The following is a 25,998-nucleotide window of genomic DNA, read 5'->3' as shown; positions in this document are numbered from 1 at the left end:
ATAGCCAGAAGCGGCAGCAGGTACTACCCATGCACGACTCAACTGCGCACGCGCAAGAGCCCGCCCGCAACTGCTCAAATGAATCTAATGTAAACAGCTGTCACATCACGCTCATCGGAGGCATATTCTTCCTAAAGCCTTTGACACACTTTGGTTGGCAGACACTTTTAAGAGCACTGTGTTTTTTTGTTGTATACGGAGCATTTCCTTTGCGACTTAAATTTTATTTTCGTTTTTTTTTCTCTCGTTCATGTTTTGTTGCTGCAGTATTATTCTGCAGAAGCGGTATACAGTAATATTCTTCGTTAGAGTATCGGTTCTTACCAGTCAAAATCACAAAAATTTAACTGTTAACTAAAACTATGAAAAATTCCCGGAATTCTAAAAATTCCTGGGTTTTTCCCCCGTTTTCTCCCAGACGAAAAAATTCCTAGGTTTTTCCCGGATCTCCCGGATGCCCCAGGTCGTATACACCCTGTGATTTTCTTTCATTTCTTTGAAGCAAAATTTGACAAATGGTTTTTAAGTTTTCCATCTGTCTTTCATTCAATTCATGTGGCACCCATTTTCCACACTTTTGGATCTTTCCCATAGCTATCAAACGGTCAGAAATTGTTTGTTGTGCAATATTTAGCTTTGCTGCCATTTGCTTCTGACTCAAAATATCATCTTCTTCCAACATTGCTTGCAATTCCACGTCTTCAAACTTTTTTGGTGGTCTTCCACGTTCTTCATTTCTTACATCAAAATCATTATTTCTGAACCTCGAGAAGCATTTGATACGACTCTGCAGCACTTTTTTTCAAATGAAAACAAAAAATTAATGCTTTCCACAAATCATCACTTTCTGGTACAAAATTCGACATTGTTAACACAATGAAAACGTATGATGATGTTTGTTCCATGACTTGATGTATACTAAATATCTTTGACAGATGTCATACCAACCAAACAAAAAAAAAATTAAGGCTCGTTCACAACACATTCCCTATCGACACAGTTGTATCTTAACACTCATTTCATACAGGTACACCTGGTATTGTCCACACAAAAGAGTGCTTTCTCATGCTGTTGTAATCTGTTTCAACATTTCCCATTGTCTATTTATAAAAATCACTGACTGCAGTATTTAATAACTATGTTGTGTCTTCTAAGATGTTTGAATATTGAAGGAAGTTACCTCAGAAAATTAAAAGTTAATAAATGGAAAAATACATATATTATTGCTAAAATTTTTCTTTGGGCTGGCAGGATGTAGCTTCCATGACACAGTCGCACCATCCCCTTTGGATCTGCTACTGTCAGGTGTTATACAGGTATTACTGGTGGTTATATTACTATGTATTTTTCATAGCCAATACTGTAATACATTGAGGGTCATTACAGTTACATAGATCTTGGGCACACTACCAACTGTTATGTCAATTCAACACATTCACTAGCTCCACCAAATGACGACCAAATTGCTTATCTTCCAACCTAACCTAGAACTTGAGCTATGTAACAGGTAATAATATATCCACAACCTACATTCATATTCATTCACAGGCTTTGTCAACTTACAAGCAAACTGTCACCTTCCAACCTAACTTAGACCCTGGGGTATTCTATACGTCATTCTGTCACCTCACCTTTCATTTCGTACATATTTGTGGCAATGAAGATTATTCATTTCATTTCTGCTCATTTCACTCACAGTAATTTAAGCTGTGCTGTTAGGTCCCACCATAACCATAAACTCATAAATCTTGACATATTTGGAAAAAACAGCACAACATTGTGACAACCAACATTATAAGACTGATCAATACTAATTAGCTACTGTCTAGTATCACCTGATTGGCTACCAAGTATAATAATCAACTGCCAGCAGTAGCACACAACTGAAGAGCAGCAGTACACTGCAATAATTAATTATGTCATGCCCTCAAAACCAAAATTCCACATGTTCTACAAATTACTTCCTATCAATCACAAATGAAAAATTCTATAATTTAGACAGACACAATAACAACTGCTTTAACACAAAAAAGTTCATAACTTGTGTACACAGAAGCTTCAAAATGAATATATGGGTTTTAAGACTTTGTAGCATTTATAACATTCAACTTACTAGTATAAATAATACTTCAAATGACAGAGCAACTTAAACAGTTTTGTTTGCACACTTGTGCGCAAAGAGAAGAATATGGAATGAACCAGAATGACTGAAGAACATATTGGACAAGTGACAGGCTTTCATATGCAGCCCCAAGAAATCAGTTTCGAGGGCTAGAGGAGAATTAGCTATTCCAGTGACATTTGTAAGGAGACACTAAAGGAGATGCTTAAAACTATGTTATTACCATTTTCAGTTGTTTCAAGCACTAAAGCCTATGGACTACTGTTTATATGCCAACTTTGCAAACAAACTGTTGCTGCATGACAAAGTTTTTCTGGATGGTGCTATCTTTAGTGATGAATCAACATTTCACACATGCAGAAATGTGAATACAAACTATATGTGCACCTAGGGGTCAGCAAATCCCCAAGAGACAGTACATTTGTAACAAGACTCCCCTAAATTGAAATTTTTTTTGTACCATACCCCAACAGAGGACTTTTCTTTTTCAGTGAAGATCATGTAAGAGGTGTTTCTTACCTTGGTGTGCTAAAAGTATGGCTCTTTCCTCAATTGGAAGAACTTTAAGCATAGAACTTTATTCGGCAGGCAGCAAGACAGTGCACTGCAACACTGACATAACTCAGAACATGATTGGTTAAACGATGTTGTACCCGACTACCACAAGGGGTCAGATGATAGGACTTGTTTTGCATGACTTCCACATTCAACACGATCTGATGCCATGTGAATTTTACCTTTGTGGGTTCATAACAGTTCATGCATTTGTGTCTCCACTACCAGCTGATCCACCTGACTTTAAAGACAGCATTGTTGCAACAGTTACTCCAGATACACTGATCAAGGTTTGGGAAGAAGTCAACTATAGACTGTAGCAATTTATCCTTTCAATATTACTGTTATTCCTTTCTGGACTTTCTATCGTAGATAACAAGAATTAGAGTTATCTTATGGTACATCTGTTGGTTCGGACACACTAAAGCGAAATTCACAGATTTCAACCTAAAATAGACTATTGGCTAATCTGCAGATCAGTTTGTCACTACAGGTAAGATTTGGTATTCACATTTATTTGCTTTGCAAACTCATGGCCATGCCCCTTTCAAGTAACCTAGACCTTTGACTACAATTCAGGTCAATCTGTCACCACAACCTACATATCAAAAAGTTGTCTCTGTCTGCACACAACTTCATTATGCCACGAGTCAAAGTCAATGTCTGGTTCTGGTGGTTCTATCAAACTCATTTTGGATTTAAATACACTCTTACACATAGGCCAAAAGCTTTTTACTTTGCCCCATAGTCATGTATGAATTTCCGTGCAGAACACCATTCAAAATCCAATTTCATAATATTTTAACTCAATATGAGGGTTGGAACTTTAATAGTCTTAACTATTTATTTACAGCTTGTACAAAATAGGTACGTGTTTCAAACTTTTACTGACCTTCAGAGTAGTCACCAGCATTGTGTATAACCAGTTTCCAGCAATGTGGAAATTGTAGGTTACTCTTAGCAAAGCCTGTTGTGTTGACAGTTCGAGTGGAGCAGTTTATTGCCTGACGAATTTGTAGCAGGACCGAGACTCGAACTCGGGACCTTTGCCTTTCGTGGGCAAGTGCTCTACCAACTGAGCTACCCAAGCACGACTCACGCCCCATCCTCACAGCTTCACTTCTGCCAGTACCTCGTCTCCTACCTTCCAAACTTGGTAGAGCACTTGCCCGCGAAAGGCAAAGGTCCCAAGTTCGAGTCTCGGTCCGGCACACAGTTTTAATCTGCCAGGAAGTTTCATATCAGCACACACTCTGCTGCAGAGTGACAATCTCATTCTGGAATTTGTAGCAGTTCTGAAGTGAATGCCGTGAAGTGTTTCCTTCAGTTTAGAAATCGAGTTGAACTCACGAGGGCTTCAGTCAGGGGAGTGCAGTATGTGGTATAGCACTTAGTAGCCCAATCTGTCAAACAAATCAGTAACAGCGTGCACTGTACATGCTTGAGCATTCTCCTGCAAAATGATGGTCAGGTCCTGTGGAAAGTATCATCACTTCTGTCTCTAAATTGGAAGACCCAAAGACAACATAAGTTTAAATTGTATAGCATTTGCTTATGACCTTGTTCTCTTGTCCAACAGTATTCAGGAAATCAAACAACAAGTTATCTCACTACAGGAAATAGTACAGAAAATTGGTCTTGGAATATCCTTTGAAAAAACAGTCATCATGTTAACTGACCCACCACTCAAACAAAATTTCCAAGAAATGAAAATTGCAGATAAATTTAAATATCTGGGAGAAATGATAACATATAACCTCAATGAAAAGCCAACAAGGCATAAAAGAATAAACAAGTTGACTAGAGCACAATATGTCAGCAAGAACACCTACAACAAAAAGAGCCTGTCAATAGCAACAAAATTAAAACACTCAACCAGAAATAACATACACAAGTGAAACCATCTTCAAAATAACTAACACTGCACAAATAGACAAAATACTCAAAATAGAGAGAAGAATCATCAGAACGTGCATCAACAAATCGTACCAGAAAGATGGACACTGGAGAGTAGCTATAAATGAAATAGTCTACAAGGAAATAGAACTGCTAATGAGTACAATCAGGAAAAAAACGCTTTTCATTTTTTGAACATCTAATCAGAACACCAGAGAACAGGATCATCAGGAGAATAATAGAAAAATTGTAGAACAGTAAGAGTAACATTAAGTGGATTACAGAAATAAAGGAAGATATGGATGAGCTCCAGATTACATTGGAAGACCTAAGAAACAAAACTGACAAACTCAGGAAACTCACAGACAAACAAAACCAGACTGCAAATGAGAAGCAACAAACTGGCAACAGGAAGGGTGATTTCCGATGAAGAAAGAAGGACGAGATCCGAGAGAATGAAGAAGTACTGGGCTGACAGGAAACTAAAAAATTCTTTGTGTAAAGTTGGCTAGAGTGGTCCAATGAAGGCCATAAAATGTAAATAATAATAATAATAATAATAATAATAATAATAATAATAATGTTATCAACCCTTTTATGGATATTCCTGAATGGCAACTAACAGTTCTGAATGATTCAGAATACAACTCGTAAACAGCACACTGACTCACATTCCAACAAAATAGTTTTAACCGATAAGCTGTACGACAAAGTAAAGACAGGGACAATTCACTGAAAGTGTGTCCTCTTAAAGAGGAAAACTACATAAAGAAATCATCAGGGTTCCCCAAGTGAACTTCCCTGATATTTTCCTCACTTCCTGGCAAGTTTTAGCATGTTTCCATGACAAATTTTGATATCTCAAGTTAAGACGTAAGTTGACACACTGTCAATGAACAATACTGCAAATGAGGAAATATATAAAAACAACTTGCAAGCAGATGGCATTTCCTGATGTGAGCAAAAATGTTGCGTACTAACATCAACATCTTTTGTTATGAACATTTTCTAGGTGGATACAGCAAGCCAAATGGTGTGTGTGTGTGTGTGTGTGTGTGTGTGTGTGTGTGTGTGTGTGTGTGTTTTTCATTAAGACCACTGACATTATTTTCTTTCAATAAAACGAAGCACATTTGGTGACAAAAATACGCATTTCCTTTGAGTCGCAGGATAAATTTAAAATACCTTCACTACCTCAGAAATAACCTCAGGAAACAGTATGCCTCTTGAAGGAAATGTATAAAGCAGGGAAGAATTGTGCAAACCAACACTGTACATGATCGCCAATAAAATGGTAGTTCTACTATGTACATTATTGCCAGTTATCACCTACTGTGTTATATCCATTATTCTACATGTACTGTCAGAGTTTTCTATTGAAAAATATATGAGTACATAGTGTACAAACCACCAGATACTGACAATTTTCTCCTACTTACCATCCATACTTTCTAACATATAAACTACTTTTGAAGGTCCAAAATGTACCAAAACAAATAAAATGTCCATAAAATGCCACACTGTACAACATACTTGCAGTGAGACAGTTGCAATTCCTCAAATCCATTGCCCATGGCCTCTGGCCTGCTGAGGAGCACCACAGTCCTGGGTCCGTGGATAAACCACCGAAATCCACTGCATTACGCCAGGCACAAACAGAACTAGCCTGCGAGCAGCTCAGTGAGACTAGATCCGATGGGGAGGGCCTCCATGTCAGTGAGAAACTAATGTCTTGGGGATTGGCAGGCCCGATTTGTTACAAATACCCGCAAAAATGAAGTCCAGTTTTGACCTGACATGGAAATCCCCAAGAACCATGGACCTTGCCATTGGTGGGGAGGCTTGCGTGCCTCAGCAATACAGATAGCCATACCGTAGGTGCAACCACAATGGAGGGGTATCTGTTGAGAGGCCAGACAAACCTGTGGTTCCTGAAGACGGGCAGCAGCCTTTTCAGTAGTTGCAGGGGCAACGGTCTGGATGATTGACTGATCTGGCCTTGTAACACTAACCAAAACGGCCTTGCTGTGCTGGTACTGCGAACGGCTGAAAGCAAGGGGAAACTACAGCCATAATTTTTCCCGAGGGCATGCAGCTTCACTGTATGGTAAAATGATGACGGCGTCCTCTTAGTAAAATGTTCCGGAGGTAAAATAGTCCCCTATTCGGATCTCCGGGCGGGGACTACTAAGGAGGACGTCGTTATCAGGAGAAAGAAAACTGGCGTTCTATGGATCGGAGTGTGGAATGTCAGATCCCTTAATCGAGCAGGTAGATTAGAAAATTTAAAAACGGAAATGGATAGGTTAAAGTTAGATATAGTAGGAATTAGTGAAGTTTGGTGGCAGGAGGAACAAGACTTCTGGTCAGGCGAATACAGGATCATAAATACAAAATCAAATAGGGGTAATGGAGAAGTCAGTTTAATAATGAATAAAAAACAATAGGAGTATGGGTAAGCTACTACAAACAGCATACTGAATGCCTTATTGTGGCCAAGACAGACACGAAGCCCACCCCTATTACAGTAGTACAAGTTTATATGCCAACTAGCTCTGCAGATGACAAAGAAATTTAAGAAATGTATGATGAAATAAAAGAAATTATTCAGATAGTGAAGGTAGACAAAAATTTAATAGTCATGGGTGACTGGAATTCGAGTGTAGGAAAAGGGAGAGAAGGAAACATAGTAGGTGAATATGGATTGGGGCTAAGAAATGAAAGAGGAAGCCCCCTAGTAGAATTTTGCACAGAGCATAACTTAATCATAGCTAACACTTTGTTCAAGAATCATAAAAGAAGGTCATACACATGGAAGAAACCTGGAGATAATGACAGGTTTCAGATAGATTATATAATGATAAGACAGAGATTCAGGAACCAAGTTTTAAATTTTAAGACATTTCCAGGGGCAGATGTGGACTCTGACCACAATCTATTGGTTATGAACTGTAGATTAAAACTGAAGAAACTGCAAAAAGGTGGGAATTTAAGGAGATGGGAGCTGGATAAACTGACTAAACCAGAGATTTTACAGAGTTTCAGGGACAGTATAAGGGAACAATTGACAGGAATGGGGGAAAGAAATACAGTAGAAGAAGAATGGGTAGCTTTGAGGGATGAAGTAGTGAAGGCAGCAGAGGATGAAATAGGTAAAAAGACATGGGCTAGTAGCACTCCTTGGGTAACAGAAGAAATATTGAATTTAATTGATGAAAGGAGAAAATATAAAAATGCAGTAAATGAAGCAGGCAAAAAGGAATACAAACATCTCAAAAATGAGATCAACAGGAAGTGCAAAATGGCTAAGCAGGGATGGCTAGAGGACAAATGTACGGATGTAGAGGCTTAGCTCACTAGGGGGTAAAAGAGAACCACTTGTATGAATATTAAGAGCTCAGATGGAAACCCAGTTCTAAGTGAAGACGGGAAAGCAAAAAAGGTGGAAGGAGTATATAGAGGGTCTATACAAGGGCGATGTACTTGAGGACAATATGGAAATGGAAGAGGATGTAGATGAAGATGAAATGGGAGATACGATACTGCGTGAAGAGTTTGACAGAGCACTGAAAGACCTGAGTCGAAACAAGGCCCTGGGAGTAGACAACATTCCATTGGAACTACTGACAGCCTTGAGAGGGCCAGTGCTGACAAAACTCTTCCATCTGGTGAGCAAGATGTATGAGACAGGCGAAATACCCTCATACTTCAAGAAGAATATAATAATTCCAGTCCCACAGAAAGCAGGTGTTGACAGATGTGAAAATTACCGAAAAATCAGTTTAATAAGTCACGGATGAAAATACTAACACGAATTCTTTACAGAAGAATGGAAAAACTGGTAGAAGCCGACCTCGGGGAAGATCAGTTTGGATTCCGTAGAAATGTTGGAACACGTGAGGCAATACTGACCTTACGACTTATCTTAGAAGAAAGATTAAGGAAAGGCAAACCTACGTTTCTAGCATTTGTAGACTTAGCTTTTGACAATGTTGACTGGAATACTCTCTTTCAAATTCTGAAGGTGGCAGGTGTAAAATACAGGGAGCGAAAGGCTATTTACAATTTGTACAGAAACCAGATGGCAGTTATAAGAGTTGAGGGACATGAAAGTGAAGCAGTGGTTGGGAAGGGAGTGAGACAGGGTTGTAGCCTCTCCCTGATGTTATTCAATCTTTATACTGAGCAAGCAGTGAAGGAAACAAAAGAAAAATTTGGAGTAGGTATTAAAATCCATGGAGAAGTAATAAAAACTTTGAGGTTCGCCGATGACATTGTAATTCTATCAGAGACAGCAAAGGACTTGGAAGAGCAGTTGAACGGAATGGATATTGGAGGATATAAGATGAACATCAACAGAAGCAAAACGAGGATAATGGAATGTAGTCGAATTACATCGGGTGATGCTGAGGGAATTAAATTAGGAAATGAGACAATTAAAATAGTAAAGGAGTTTTGCTATTTGGGGAGGAAAATAACTGATGATGGTCGAAGTAGAGAGGATATAAAATGTAGACTGGCAATGGCAAGGAAAGTGTTTCTGAAGAAGAGAAATTTGTTAACATCGAGTATAGATTTAAGTGTCAGGAAGTCATTTCTGAAAGTATTTGTATGGAGTGTAGCCATGTATGGAAGTGAAACATGGACGATAAATAGTTTGGACAAGAAGAGAATAGAAGCTTTCGAAATGTGGTGCTACAGAAGAAGCTGAAGATTAGATGGGTAGATCACATAACTAATGAGGAGGTATTGAATAGGATTGGACAGAAGAGTAGTTTGTGGCACAACTTGACTAGAAGAAGGGATCGTTTGGTAGGACATGTTCTGAGGCATCAAGGGATCACCAATTTAGTATTGGAGGGCAGAAATCGTAGAGGGAGACCAAGAGATGAATACACTAAACAGATTTAGAAGGATGTAGATTGCAGTAGGTACTGGGAGATAAAGAAGCTTGCACAGGATAGAGTAGCACGGAGAGCTGCATCAAACCAGTCTCAGGACTGAAGACCACAACAACAACATGGAAATCCACTTGTGTGGCCAGCTACTCACAAGTCACAGACAGCATGTTGATAAAATGAGACCACAGCGATCAATCCACACAATAGATAATTTGTTCATATACTCTAAACATCAATAATATTGAGGATAGGTAGCAACTCACCGTAATGATGACTGCTGAGTCACGGACAGGCACGTAGAAAAGACAATCACGCTCCCACAACTAAATTTTCAACCATAGCTTTTGTAAGAAAACAAGAGCAATCACCCACACATAAATCAGGCACACGACTGCTGCCTACAGCCGTTGCGTCTGCAATCTCTGTGTATCAGATCCAAACAAACCACACCTCACGTCTCCCTGCCTCTCATCGGCAGTTGCTAGGCTATCAGCAAGAATTGGTGGCAGCACTTACTGTAAGCTGAGGGAAAGTGGTAGGACAGGGGGAAGCACTAGGAATGAGGAAGTAGGGAAGCAGTGCATGTAACCAGCTGCACCCAGCCAGTGATGATGCACGACACCTCAGTAAACAAACCATTTCATCTACTGAGTCAAAAACAAGATTCTTCCAGTGGTTTCCCCTCCCCCCCCCCCCCCCCCAAATTTGCCTGATTTCCCTGACGTTTTTGAAATTCCCTGATTTCCAGAACCTGTGGCAACACTGATTATGACTGTGTGAGCGAACAATCTTGGGAAGGAGGGAGCAGGGCGAGAGAATTACATAAATGACATTGTTCAACAAACAAGTCAGCAAATACAGGATATGATACTATGATAAGAAAAAATAATTAAAGCCATTGACACAATGATGAACCAACAGAATTCTTAAATTTGCTCAATGTTCCAGTATGACGTCACAAAGAAGCTTATAGGCATCATAGAAGGAAAAATATTAACTGGAAAATTAAAAAGCAGGTGAGAATTTGCACAACAAATTCGAATCATTTCAACTCAGCATTCAGCTTTAAAATGGTCTCTTTAAGATTAGCATACAGTTATGATTATCAATAAAGCCCAGACCAAACATTCCAATGTTCCAAAGTAAACCGTATGTCTCAAATAAACAACTATGCAAATGTGCTGGACAACTTCAAAGCTTATTCATTTTTGCATCCAAAAACAAAGTACATTAAGTGTTTTGTAAGAACATACTTTTAGTGTGTTAAATGCTATACAAAGGAAATGATTAACAACACATTTTCCGATAACAAAAAGATGAAAGACCTAGCAATGTGGATCTCTCTCAGTTAGAAAATAAATAAAACTAGCCAAGATATCTATTCCAAATTACTTGCTTTGTTTGTTTTTTATTCATACATTTTGTCTTGCTGTCCTACAAAGAATATAATGATCTACATCAAAATCCCTTTCAGTTACACTAACTTGGTTACTGAAGTCATTTAACTTTATAGTAGATTAATGTTTTTGAAACATTGATTACTGAAAGTCATTAAACTCTACAATAGATTTTAACATTTTTGAAGCACACCATACCTTTGTGGTACCAAAGCTGATTTCTCGAACCAAGCCTGCATGCCCCAGTTTATCCGGAGTCAGTTCTTCAAACCTTGGCACTATGCGACCACCAGTGGCTATAGCAATCAGTTCAATTTCTGGGCCTCCAACCCAACGGACAGCTGGCAGTTCCCTTTGCAGCAAGAGATGGTTTGCCTCGTCATCAAAACCCCACTGACATATGGCAAGTGTAGCACCTGTATCCTTCACTTTTTGTACCATTTCAGTAAATTTTTCAGCTTCATAAGCTCGCAGGGCTTTATAGTCCTCTACACTAGTGACATCCAACTTATGCTTTGTCTTAGGCTTTGGTGGTTCAAATGGGCAAGTTAAGATAGCCAGTTTCACATCTTTTAAAACTTTTGGCATCTGAGGATGTGAAAAATCTTTGTCAACAACCACACCCTTAACAAGCATTGTGTCTTCTAAGCGGCCTCCAACTTTGCCTATCACTTTAATTAACTCAAAGTTAACATCTTTCTTTTCCATATCAGCCACTGCCAATACAGCATTTACAGCAATTTCTGCCATCTGTCGGTGACATTTGTTTACAATCTTTGAGCCCAATGTAGTCATAGCAGTTTGTATAAGAGGCTCCAAATTATTAACATCGAATGGGAAACTATCAGCTATGGAATCAAGATGCTTCACAGCATGATGAGCTGCAAGTTCAAATCCATCAGCTATACGAATAGGATGTATACCTTTATCTAACAACTGTTCTGCCTGCTCCAAAAGGGCACCAGCAAGCACGACTACTCCAGTTGTGCCATCACCTATTTCATCGTCTTGTGACTGAGACAACTGCACCATAAGCTTTGCTATTTCATGGTCAACATCCATCTGTTTCAAAATTGTTGCTCCATCATTTGTAACAGTTACATCCCCATCTGCTGACACCATCATCTTGTCCAAACCTTTTGGACCCAAAGATGTCCTCAAGACATTGGCAATTGTTTTACCAGCAGACATATGAGACTTCAGGGCCTCCACTCCTGTAAGTCTCTGCTGATTCTGCTGGTCACGTATGATAATGAAAGGTCGGCCAAATTCATCAAATGCCAGTGTTCCTGGAAATGATGCCATCTTGCTGGATGTTTATGCACCTGAAAAAACAATTTATTTTATTTTTTTCTATAATCATATGGCAGTCACAAGAAAATTTAATCAGTTGAATGGAAAGATGAAACAAAATTTATACACTCCTGGAAATGGAAAAAAGAACACATTGACACCGGTGTGTCAGACACACCATACTTGCTCCGGACACTGCGAGAGGGCTGTACAAGCAATGATCACACGCACGGCACAGCGGACACACCAGGAACCGCGGTGTTGGCCGTCGAATGGCGCTAGCTGCGCAGCATTTGTGCACCGCCGCCGTCAGTGTCAGCCAGTTTGCCGTGGCATACGGAGCTCCATCGCAGTCTTTAACACTGGTAGCATGCCGCGACAGCGTGGACGTGAACCGTATGTGCAGATGACGAACTTTGAGCGAGGGCGTATAGTGGGCATGCGGGAGGCCGGGTGGACGTACCGCCGAATTGCTCAACACATGGGGCGTGAGGTCTCCACAGTACATCGATGTTGTCGCCAGTGGTCGGCGGAAGGTGCACGTGCCCGTCGACCTGGGACCGGACCGCAGCGACGCACGGATGCACGCCAAGACCGTAGGATCCTACGCAGTGCCGTAGGGGACCGCACCGCCACTTCCCAGCAAATTAGGGACACTGTTGCTCCTGGGGTATCGGCGAGGACCATTCGCAACCGTCTCCATGAGGCTGGGCTACGGTCCCGCACACCGTTAGGCCGTCTTCCGCTCACGCCCCAACATCGTGCAGCCCGCCTCCAGTGGTGTCGCGACAGGCGTGAATGGAGGGACGAATGGAGACGTGTCGTCTTCAGCGATGAGAGTCGCTTCTGCCTTGGTGCCAATGATGGTCGTATGCATGTTTGGCGCCATGCACGTGAGCACCACAATCAGGACTGCATACGACCGAGGCACACAGGGCCAACACCCGGCATCATGGTGTGGGGAGCGATCTCCTACACTGGCCGTACACCACTGGTGATCGTTGAGGGGACACTGAATAGTGCACGGTACATCCAAACCGTCATCGAACCCATCGTTCTACCATTCCTAGACCGGCAAGGGAACTTGCTGTTCCAACAGGACAATGCACGTCCGCATGTATCCCGTGCCACCCAACGTGCTCTAGAAGGTGTAAGTCAACTACCCTGGCCAGCAAGATCTCCGGATCTGTCCCCCATTGAGCATGTTTGGGACTGGATGAAGCGTCGTCTCACGCGGTCTGCACGTCCAGCACGAACGCTGGTCCAACTGAGGCGCCAGGTGGAAATGGCATGGCAAGCCGTTCCACAGGACTACATCCAGCATCTCTACGATCGTCTCCATGGGAGAATAGCAGCCTGCATTGCTGCGAAAGGTGGATATACACTGTACTAGTGCCGACATTGTGCATGCTCTGTTGCCTGTGTCTATGTGCCTGTGGTTCTGTCAGTGTGATCATGTGATGTATGTGACCCCAGGAATGTGTCAATAAAGTTTCCCCTTCCTGGGACAATGAATTCACGGTGTTCTTATTTCAATTTCCAGGAGTGTAATAGAGGACACACAGGAATGTACTATTCTTTTTTTGCCCCTTCGTTTAACCACACTAGTCTGACACTGTAATACAAATCAAGCACACACAATTGTGGGCTAACACCCCTACACAGTGGAAAAGAAGTTCTCTGTCCACACTGTCAGCGAGTTCCATTTAAATGGAAGTTAGTGCTCCGGTATCTATGATGGCTGTAAAAGCCTCTATGATCCATCATGTACCTAACACACATAAGAAAATCTAACATTACCTCCTGACAAAATGCCATTACTTTTTTCCTGCTGTAAATGAGCCAGCTTTAGAAACATACAGGTTAGATCAACTTCGTGCTATTAAAAGTGATAAGGGTTTAATGGTTTTTTTTAAAAAATATATTATGCTGGCAGAACACACATGAAGTGAAGAGAGGAAAACTGTGGTTCTAAGTTCCATCTGTGACTGAACACAGACAGGTTATAGAAGGAAAAAGAATGAAACCTACCTTGTTCGTCTTAGAAAACATAAAGCAACAACTAAAGACTAAATCAGTATTGCTGGACAGAAAATTGAACCCCTCTCCCTGCAAATGTTCATCCCAGTTGCACAAATGTTATGAATGTATCACTGTAATTCTTTGGTGAAGAGAATTGCTCAGCATTGTTGGGCTCTTTCCACACTGACAACAAAAAATCTCAGTGTTTCTAAGTGTGAAGTAAACAACAATGTCAAAATGACCAGTTTCTTGTTTTTAGTACCAAATATTTCCTATCCATATCGTCAGACAAAAATGCTGCCACATAGCTGAAGAAACATTAAGACAAATACTAAAGTTCCTTTCCACAACTTTTGTAACATCGCAGAGTTTACAAGATCAAATTTACCGAAAAAAACTTGAGAAGACTCTACAGTCATCATGAATTTGTTAACCTTCAGGATAAAATTTGGTGCAAACTATGGGGCACTGAATATGGAATGTGTCTCTGGTGTTACTAAAGTGTTGTCTCCAATTACAGATTGTAGAAGGAATAAAGGACATGCCAATCAAGAAGTTACATAGAGGCATCTACAGAGTAGATGATAGTAATAATATTATGAAAAGGTTAGTTGCTACTCAGTATATAACAGAGATACATAATCCGAGATAGGCAAAACAGAAAGACTGTCACACAATAAGCATTCTGTCAATAAGGCTTGAGTGAGACCTTAAGTATATTTTGAGAGAGACTGCTTGTCACTGCAGATGCGACGGCCTTTACAGACCGTAATTAACCCCCCCGCCCCCTTGAACAAAACCGGATCTCCTGTGTGTGTTTTTCCAGGCACCACCTTCCACAGTCCCAACATCCGTATCTGACTCAGTATCTCCGCTATATGGTGAGTAGGAATTGTCCTTTTCATAACATTGCTACATTCCACTGTTTGATTTTGCCTGACAGCTTTTCTTCCATCCTACCCACAGTCCTGTTTTCCTTTGTTACTATTTTCTAATGCATTACTACACTCAAGTGTCCACCCTTCTTTCCTGTGTCTCTCTTGTAACCTTACAAACCGCACTGCATGCTCTTCTTACGAACCATTTGGTCACCTCCCTGCGTCACACTCCCATATTTTTGCACACCACTCCTGTGCCACAGAATCTTGTGTCTCATCCTATCAACCATTCCTCACCCCCCCCCCCCCCCCCACTCCTCCTCTCTATTCCAGTTCACATCTACTTTAATTCAGTCACATCTGCCATCCCCCTTCTTCACACTTATCCACCCATAGACCCACAGAATTTTTTTTTTTTATATTTTTTCTTTGATCATCTTGTGACTTCACACTGATTTCTATTGGTTTTTGCCTTTCACTATCGACATATTCCTTCTGATTCCCTGATTTCACCTCGTTTCCCCTTATTTCATGCATTTCATCCCTTCTGTGATTTTTTTTCACATATATCAGTGTTCTTGCAATTTTTTCGGATTAATTTTACATTATTTATGTATTTTTTCACATTTTTTCCAGCACCATGGATTCTTGCTCCTTTCATCTGTGTTAATACAGAAAAGTTTCCTTATCAATAGTCAGAACCCAGTCCTACATGTCATTCCTGCATTATTGCTTGTGTCAGGGAATCCCCCCAAATGGCCTTACCATCAAATTACCCATCTCTGGCTTCCGCCCTTCCTTCCAGAATGACCTCAACCTATTCAGATTCAACCAATCCTTAGCCCTCACCAATACAATCCTGCAAAACCATATCAATCAAGCCCAAACATTCTTGCAATATGTTCCCTCTATCTGTGAAAAATTCCTGCTATGCAATCCCAAATTCCTGGATCCCATTACATGCACCACAACTCTTACCCTCCAAGAACACCACCTCAAAAAAACTCTCAACCCTGCTCACCTCCTAATCCTGCCTTGGACTACCACTATCCACCACCTTTACGGCAACCTCCAAAACTCCCTCACATCCCCTCATGGCTGACAAATCCTGTCTAACAGACCACTACACTTTCCCCACCCTCCAAAACTCACTCTCACTACCGTACACAATCCAGAACCTAAATACAGTCATGACCCTTTCCTCTAAAAGCCTTAGCCCCGCAGAAATAACCTATTCATGAGCCGTCTGAAGGAATCCTTCATAAACAACCAGAATCCTAAACCCCTCCCCTGGTTCATATTCACTGATGACATCATGATCTAGATTGAGGGTGTGGACAACCTATCCACATTCATCCAGAACCTCAACACCTCCTTCCCCATTTGCTTCACCTGGTCCTACTCAACCCAACAAGCCACCTTCTTCAATGGCTACATCAAAGCCTCTGTCCATATCAAACCCACCAACCATGAGCAATAACCTCCACTTCACCAACTGCCACCCATTCCATACCACGAAGTCCCTTCCATACAGCCTAACCACTTGTGGCCGTTGCATCTGCAGTGACCAGCAGTCCCTCTCAAAATACAGTGAGGCCTTTACAAACTAATCCCCCCCCTCCCCTCCCCTCCACACCTTGTACAAAAACCAATCTCCTGTTCCTTATCTTCCCAGTCACTCACCACTTCCCTAAGTCCCCCTGTCTGGCCACAAAGTACCGGTCCTAAACAATATCCTCGGCCAACCCTACACAAACCCTTGTCTCATGGCTCATATCGCTGTAATAGACGTAGATGTAAGACCTGTTCCAAGCATCCTCCCGCAACCACCTACTCCAGTCTGGTCACAATCACCACCTATCCCATCAAAGTCAGGGCAACCTGCAAAACCGGTCATGTGGTCTACCAGCTTAGCTGCAACTACTGTGCTGCATTTTACTTGGGCACAATAACCAACAAACTGTCTGTCGGCACGAATGACCATCGACAGACTGTGTCCAAAAAACAACTGGACCACCCTGTTGCTAAGCGCACAGCCCAACTTTATGTTCTTCATTTCAATTACTTCTTCACAGCCTGTGCAATCTGGGTTCTTCCCACCAACAGCAACTTTTCTGAATTCTGCAGGTGGGAATTCTCCACGGAATATATCCTACGTTCCCATAACCCTCCTGGCCTCAACCTTTGTTAGTCACTGTCCTTACCCACCTGGCCCCTTCTCCATTCCCACTCCAGCACTACATAGCCATCTATTCGACTAACTCACCCACTCTTTTTACTTCTCTCCTTTTACGGTATCCCCCCTCTCCCCTGCCCCCTCCCCTCTCTCCACCTCATTCCTGCACACTACCCCAACTGCACTTTCCCGTCCCCCACCCTTAGCCTGCTATCCCTCCTCCTCCCTGCCTCAGCCCTTCCTTACCCCCACCTTGTTACCTCTCCCATCATGCACTGCTGTTTGTAGTCTGCCTTCAGCTGCCAGAGACTGTCATGTGTGTGAGTTGCATTTGCGTGAGTGTGTGCGTGCGTGTCTGTTGTCTATTTTTGACAATGGCCTTGCTGGCTGAAAGCTTATTGTGTGTCAGTCTTTTTGTTGTGCCTATCTGCGACTCAACATCTCCGCTATATGGTGAGTAGCAATTCCATAATACTGTTGAGTAGGTGACAGAGTATTATAACTATACATAAAGATAACATGCAACCTGTACATAGAAACATTTATTTAATACGTGAATTCAGCTAACATTTGTTTCTGAATATTTCTTTAACATAACTGTTGCACAGTATTTTAAAAATGCTTAATAATGGGCTGAGTTGTCATTCATAACATATCATTATGAACCGTCCTGGCATACACATGGAATGACCAAATGTCAACCATATCTGTTATGAACTATAACAGTTCTCCCTGAAACTACTATGTGAATGAAACACAAGTTTAGTGAATTGTTCCATTATTAAATTGAAGACAGACCCAAAACTTTCCAACCAAATGAACTACCAGTAATAGGTATTATTATTCAGGATGGTAAACCAAAATTCCCTTTTCACTATTAAAACACACTAACTCTCAAATGAGCTTATAACATAAAACTTTTCTTACATGTCTGTTAAATTTATCAATCCCCATAAATGTTTACAATTAGTCAGGAAGCTAATGCTGAACATAGAGAAAACAGAATGAACTTCATGTTGAAGATTGTTACACAGCTTGTATAACAAAGAACTTTATCAGTATTGCCCGCCAGATGGGGATGAGCAGACAAAACTATTAGTAAAAAGATCATCATCTTGTTAGACAGTTTCCGTCATTAATACTCTATTCCTCATGTACATTCAGTTCTTAGTTATGGCATCATGCTTTGGGAATCAAGTGCACAAAATATGGCTATGATAAACTACAGAATAGGTCAGTAAGAATAGTACCAGTAACTAAAACCAAAAATTGGGCTCACTGTAAAAAATCTGTTTAAACAGCTGAAGATTCTAATAAAAAGGCAAAACTACAGCTCTATGTCACATTAAAATACACAATCACAACATAATGCTTTTACAACAAAATGTACCATGATCTATAGTGGATGATCTGCCAGCAAAGAGTGTTGTTGAATGCTTAGCACAAAAATGGCATCAGAGAGGATCTGTTCTGAACAAGTCAAAGAACTTTTGTTGCTGCAGTTCACCAGAAAATGCTTCAGAGTCCTACCAAATCTACCAGACACCTTTCACAAGGAACCAGCATATCAAGTAAAATCACGCAGGCGAATACTCCATCTGGACCTGCATGTGTATCCCTACAGAGTGCCTGTTGTTCATGCATTAAAACCAGTAGACGCTCCTCAGCACTCCAGTCTTCCAAGTGGCTTTCACTGAAAAAAGAACAATGAATGGCTTGGGCATGGATCTGTTCTTCATGGCTGATTAAGGGCTGGTTCCACCTGAGCGATTATGTCAACTTTTAGAATAACAGATCCTGGGCAACAGAGACTCCGCACAACTTCTACAAAACATCATTGCATAATCTGAAGGTTGGGTTTGGTGTGCAATGTCTGCACGCTGCATCATTGTTCCAATCTTTTTTTAATCAGATACTTACTTTGGCGTGCTACGTTGTCAACTTTTTGAACCATCCTTGGCAGCATTAACGGAGGAGTAAAAGACTTAGTTACTTCCAACAGAATGGAGCAACTGCTCATAAAGTCTGCTGAACCTTCCATCACATTTCCTCAATTTTCAGGCCCAATAGAGTTGTTAGTACAGGTCAGTCTGGTGGCGGCCCTAGCAGGCCACCCAGGTAATTTGATCTGTTAGTGTGCGATTATTTTGTGTGGGGAGCCTCAAGTCTAAGGTGTATTGCAACAACTCTTCATAGTCTTCAAGAATTGCAGCAGAACATTTCAGATGAGACTGCAGCAATTCCATCACTCCAGCTTTGTTTTGTTTGTTATGTTATGCTATGCTTTAGGGCGCAAAAACAACTGGGATCATAAGCACCAAGTCAAAACTATAGGACACAAAGAGAGGATACGTCAGTCCCAGTTGACATAATACAAGACAGCTAAAAACAGGCATGTGGGGAAAAGGCTAAGAAAGACACCATACAGAAACGGAGTTAAAAAACTAAAAATTAAATTGCCTTTGCCATATTGCTTTGGTCAATAAAAAGTCCTTTGTCATCTTTCTTTGGCGGATAAAAAGTAAAGCCCGCACGTTATTAGCTAAAATGGCCAATAACTCAGATGGCAAACCCAAACAGGAACGTAAAAGGTTAAAGAACGGTCATTCCATAAGGATGTGGCGGACAGTTAAAACTTGGGCGCAATGTGTACAAAGTGGTGGGGTAGTGCCACTTAGCAAATTATAATGGCAAAAAAGGCAGTGCTCAATATACAGCCAATTTAAAATAACCTCCTCCTGGCGGGAGGGCTGAGAGGAGAGCACCCAAGCCGCTGGGAGAGGCTTAATAAGCCGGAGCTTATTCCGGTGAAGGGAGGACCATTGGCAATGCCAAAGGGACACCACCTCCTGAAAGACGGCAATGCAGAGATCGGAGGAAATATAGATACTCGCAGGCTGAGGTATTAGGACTGCAGCTTTGGCAGCAGCCTCGTTTGCTGGCAGACCGACATGACCAGGAACCCCCAGAGACATAACACTGGCGCCACCAAGAGTGAGCAGTTGACAGTTTTCCTAGAACCGCTGCACTAAGGGATGGGCGATGTACAGTGCACATAGACTTTGAAGGGCACTGAGTGAGTTGAGCAGAGGACATAATTGAAAAATGTACTCCATGGCCTGATACAACGCGAAGGGGTGGGCTGTAAATACTGAGGAGTGTGCCGGAGGCTGGTATCGAAAGACACAGGTGCCAATGACAAAGGCACACCCGATCCCACGGTCAGTCCAAGAGCCATCAGTGTATACAAAGCTACTATCGCGAAGTTACATGTGCAGGTCGTGAAACTGAAGGCGATAGAGGCTGGAGTAATGTCCTTAGGAAGCAAACAAAGGCCAAGGTTACATGGGCCACTTCAGGAAGCCATGGTGGTGAAGGGTTCACACCCACCGGAAAAGGTGCAGGTAGGGTGAAGTTAAGCCGCGTTAGTAAGTGCCGAACGCGAACTCCAGGAAGTAACAGAGAAGAAGGACGAGCACCATATTCACGATCAACAGAATCATCAAAGAAGGAGGCATAGGATGGGTGGCCACGCATGGCAGACAAACGGCACGAATACCTGCTGAGGAGAAAGTCACGTCAGTAGGACAGGGGTAGTTCAGCAGCTTCAGCATACAGACTCTCAACCAGGGTGGTGTAAAAGGCACCCGTAGCCAAACGAATGCCATGATGGTGGATAGTGTTGAGACAGCGTAAGAGGGGCGGGAGTGCAGACGCATAAACAAAGCACCCTGTTGAGTTTTGAACAGCCAAGGGACAGGTACAAACGTAGGAGGGTGGTTTGATCGGCATCCCGGGAAGTACGATTGAGGACACATAGCACACTGAGGAAAGTGGGCTGCCACATACGATACATGGGAGGACCACGAGTGTTTCCTAATGAGCAAGAGCCCAAGGAATTTCATAGTGTCAACAAAAGAAAGGACAACAAGCCCAAGATATAAAGATGGTGGGAGAAACCACTTGCGTTGCCAGAAATTCATACAGACGGTTTTGTCAGTGGAAAAGCAAAAGTAACTGTTGATGATCCAGGAGTAAAGATGATCAAGATACCACTGATGATGCCGCTCAATGAGACATGTCCGTGGAGAACTGCAATAGATGGCAAAATCATCAACGAAAAGGGAGCTGGAGATGCCCGGTGAGAGAAAGGCCACGATAGGGCTAATGGCGATAGCGAAGAGGACGACACTCATGACAGAACACCGAGGCACACCGTTTTCCTGGATAAATGTGTCTGACAAGGCAGAACCCACACACACCTTGAAAACTCGATCTTTTAAAAATGCCTGAAGGAAACACAGCAGGCGGCCATGGAAGCCCCACGTGTAAAGAGTATAGAGGATACCAGTTCTCCCGCAGGTATCTTAGGCCTTCTCCAAATCAAAAAACAAGGCCACATTCAGAGATTTCCACAGAAAACCATTCACAACTTGGGTGGACAAAGTAAAAGATGGTCAACTGCAGAATGCTGCGATCGAAATTCACTGTGTGCATTCGTCAGTCAATTGCGAGACTCGAGCCAACATATCAGCTAGGCATGATTCATATGTTCCATAACCCTGCAAATGCAGCTGGTAAGAGATGGAGCAGTAGCTAAAAGGAAGATTTTTGTCCTTACCTGACTTAAGTATGGGTATGACAGTGGCTTCACGCCAGTGTCTGGGAAATGTGCCCTCGGCCCAGATGCGGTTGTACGTGTTAAGCAGAAAGTGCTTTCCCACAAGAGAAAGGTGCTGCAACACCTGAATGTGGATGGCGTCCGGCCCTGAGGCGGAGGACTGGCATAACCTGAGAGCACTATCAATCTAGCTTTTTTGCTATTCTGAAGAACGCAACGACACTTTGCACGCATCTGTTTATAATGAATGCAGTTGGCACCACAGGATTACGGTTAAAAAGGCAGAGAGCACATCTCCATGCGCGAATTGCATCGCGGCATGCCTCAATCCACCAAGGGACGGGGGCACAACGTAGTAATGAGGAAGTGCGAGGAATGGAATGTTCTGCAGCACTAAGGATAACGTAGGTGAGATAGTCCACCTAGTCATCACAACTGGGGAAATCTTGTTCTTTCAAGGTCACCAGGGAGGAAAGTTGCCAGCCAGCTTTAGTAACCTGCCATTTGGATGTGCATGCGGATGGGGGTAGGAGATAGCAAATGGAGAGCACATGGGAAATGGTCGCTTTAGTAGGTGTCAAAATGGAACACTCAAGATGATGGACACATTGAGCAGTGCGAAAGGATAGGTCCAAATGGGAATAGGTGTATGATGAGTCGGAAAGGAAAGTGGGTGCTTTAGAGTTAAGGCAGAAGAGGTTAAGAAGGCCAGCCAAGAGGGCAAAAATGTGGGAGGTAGCTGCCCCAATAAGCTGAAGGAAGTTTGCTCTGGTGACATCGAATTATGAAGGTACATAAATGGTACACAGGGATAAAGTCAGGTGGGGAAGGAAAAGGCAAACTGCAACAGCTTGAAGACAGGTAGTCAGGGAGATGGGTTGTCTATGAATGTCATCCCGTATGAGCAGTACAACGCCCCCATGAGATGGAATGCCGACCTCAGGGGGAAAATCAAAATGAATTGGTAAGTAATGTGTTAGCTCAAAAAAGTCTTGAGGGAACAATTTTGTTTCCTGGAGGCAGAGTACAAGGGGATCCTGCGATGCTAAAAGCAGCCGCAAATCCTCTTTGTGGAACCAAAGGATGTGAACGTTCCATTGGAGGACAGTCATGATGAGGAAGAGACGTCGGGATGTCAACTCGGCGTCCGTCGAGTAACACCCGGTGTAGAGCCACTGCTACAGGGCACAGAGGCAGGAGGATCTTGCTCCATGGGGTCCACTGAAGCATCGGAGTGCATGTGTGGTCGGTCCATCAAGTCCAACGCTGAAAAAAGGTTGGTGGTGCGCACCAGTGATAAAGAGACCAGCAGGGCTAAGGTACCACATGGTGACACCATCAAAGAGGACCTACAAGTTGGCCTTTGGTGGACTCCTTCGAGCCCTTCTGGTTAGAGGAAGACTTGGGTTTTGTTTGGCTGGAGGGATGGAGGAAGTCTTAATGGGAGTACTACTTCTGGCCTTACCGGGCTACCAGTTATGCAGCTGGTGGCTTCGTCCCTTGAGGTAAGAGTTTGATGGTTTGTTGCACAGCGGGATGGTGGGTGGGGCACTGTTACCTTGACACTGCGTGATTTCACAATCTCAGATCAGAATTGCAGGTTGCATGTCTGCATGGCCATGTCCTTCATGGAGTGAGGGTAACAAGAACAGAACTGTAAGTACCAGACAGAACAATGCACGATTTATGACTAGCTAGTAACTTGTGAGCACCTTTTCCTTCACCAGGATCTCTTGAACAGCCCGCTCATCAAGATACACAGGACAATTCCGAGAGGAGGCAGCATGGCCGCCATTGCAGTTGATAACAGTGGGGAGGAGGTGGACGATTGCCCTCACGTGCATCCCTACCACGGGTGACACATTTAGCTGGGTGTCGACAAGATGTTCTAGTGCGGTTGAGATGACGACACTGGTAGCAGCGCATCGGGTTCGGAATGTACGGCCGGACAGTGATAATTTCATAGTCTGCTTTGAGCTTGGACGGAAGCACCACTCTATCAAAGGTGAGAAAGAGTGTGCACATGGGCACTAAGGAGGAATCAAGCATTTTCATTAGACGATGGATGGCAATGACACCTTGATCATAGAGGTAAGCTTGGATTTCGGCCTCGGTTCGACTGTCAAGCAGCCTGGTGTCAATTACACCACGGAAAGAATTCAAAGTCTATGGGTCTCGACACGAACAGGATAACCATAGAGAAGCGAGGCAGCAAGCAGTAGTTGTGCTTGAGAACCAGAAGCGATCTCCAGAAGCAAAGTGCCATTCCGTAAACAAGAGCAGGATTTCACAGGGCCAGCAATTGCATCAACACCTTTCTGAATAATAAACGGATTTACCATGGCGAAGGACTGACTGCCTACAGTATGTGACACCACGAGGAACCGTGGTGAAGCATTAGCCTCATTACGTTTACATTTAGTATATGTTGAGTGGGAAGATCATTGACTCATCACGAGGAAATCCCCAATGATTGCCAGAGTCTCTGATGGCACGCTCCTTCCAACTGGGAGCCCCCCTCACAAGGGGGCACACCCGCCTTAGGTGATTGTTCACACCTCAGGTCACACCTCCCAAAAACCTGACAGAGGGACTAAGTGGCAATTTGGGAAGATTGCAGCTCAGGCAATCACCCCTCCATGGGCCTGGCCTGTACCAGAGGGTACATGCGAACCCTACCTGTTAACCTGGGGCTGGGAACTACGCGTTACCCAGTCACCTGTTACGCGTCAGACACATCGGACGGCCTTCAGGAGCACACAGGGAGGAAGAAGAAAAAAAAAAAGAGGATCCTCAAACCCCGAGGCAGAGGAACGAGAGGAGAAGGGAAACAAAGAGAGGAATAGGGAGTGAAAAACAAAGGTGAGACTGTTCGCATGTCAGTGACAATGCAGAACACTCCCACTAATACCCTAGACATGTTCCCAAGGGAGAGGAAAAAGAATAACAAGAGGATAGACATGCAGCATGGAAGGGAAAAAAATGCTGCAAAGGCTTGGGCCCCGTGGTAGCCAGGCACAAACCCGCCTAAGAGTGGCGAGCCCCCTGGGGGCCACTCCAGCTTTGATCCACTTTCCGCAACTTACTGACCAGGGTACAAAAGTGCCATGGCATGACTGATGGGTCACTGTCAACATCTGCTATAATCAGGTTAGTACCATATTTCCTTTCCTCTGCTGTGTTTCTTTGTACCCTGGAACTCTGTTCTCCAGGCCACTTTTAATCGCCGCATCCTGTATTTCTCCTGAGCTCAACATCTCATTCATCAAGGTGGATGCTAACTCAGTTTTCCAGGTACACTGAAGGGAGGGCATGAGACATGCATGTTCATGGTCCTGACTCACCAATATGCATCCATAGTGTGTGCAGTTCATGCATATTTATAGTCAAAGCCATGCAGACAAATAAAAATCACGTGAAGCGAAATGTAGAGTGAGGAGGGCTATGCGAGAGGCGTTCAATGGATTCGAAAGTAAAGTTCTATGTACTGACTTTGCAGAAAATCCAAAGAAATTTTGGTCTGATGTCAAAGCAGTAGGTGGATCAAAACAAAATGTCCAGACACTCTGTGACCAGACACTCTGTGGGATACCAGTTCGATTTTACACAGAGTACGCGAAGCAACTTGGCCCCCCTTCTTGCAGCGGTGTACCATAGGTCTCTAGAAGAGCGTTCCAAAGGATTGGAAAAGGGCACAGGTCATCCCCGTTTTCAAGAAGGGACGTCGAACAGTTGTGCAAAACTATATGCCTATATCTCTAACGTCCATCAGTTGTAGAATTTTGGAACACATATTAAGTTCGAGTATAATGACTTTTCTGGAGACTAGAAATCTACTCTCTTGGAATCAGCATGGGTTTCAAAAAAGACGATCGTGTGAAATCCAGCTAGCGCTATTTGTCCACGAGACTCAGAGGACCATAGACATGGGTTCCCAGGTAGATGCCGTGTTTCTTGACTTCCGCAAGGCGTTCGATACAGTTCCCCACAGTCGTTCAATGAACAAAGTAAGAGTATGTGGACTATCAGACCAATTGTGTGATTGGATTGAAGAGTTCCTAGATAACAGATCGCAGCATGTCTTCCTCAATGGAGAGGAGTCTTCCGAAGTAAGAGTGATTTCAGGTGTGCCGCAGG

General features: G+C 42.8%; 1 protein-coding gene across 1 annotated transcript in view; it reads right to left on the bottom strand.

Annotated features, from left to right (window-relative positions):
• The window catches only part of LOC126100225 (T-complex protein 1 subunit epsilon), a 39,522-nt gene that overhangs the window by 7,277 nt on the left and 6,247 nt on the right, over positions 1-25,998 (bottom strand). The window contains exon 2 of the mRNA XM_049910800.1: positions 11,070-12,196. Within this exon, the coding sequence (XP_049766757.1) occupies positions 11,070-12,176 (1,107 nt within the window). The 5' untranslated portion in view covers positions 12,177-12,196. The remainder of the gene's footprint in view (positions 1-11,069; positions 12,197-25,998) is intronic.

The sequence above is a fragment of the Schistocerca cancellata genome, chromosome 9, assembly GCF_023864275.1.
Source record: "Schistocerca cancellata isolate TAMUIC-IGC-003103 chromosome 9, iqSchCanc2.1, whole genome shotgun sequence".
Lineage (NCBI taxonomy): Eukaryota > Metazoa > Arthropoda > Insecta > Orthoptera > Acrididae > Schistocerca > Schistocerca cancellata.
The sequence above is the reverse complement of the archived record's forward strand: the minus strand, read 5'-3'. Positions and strand labels throughout refer to the sequence as shown.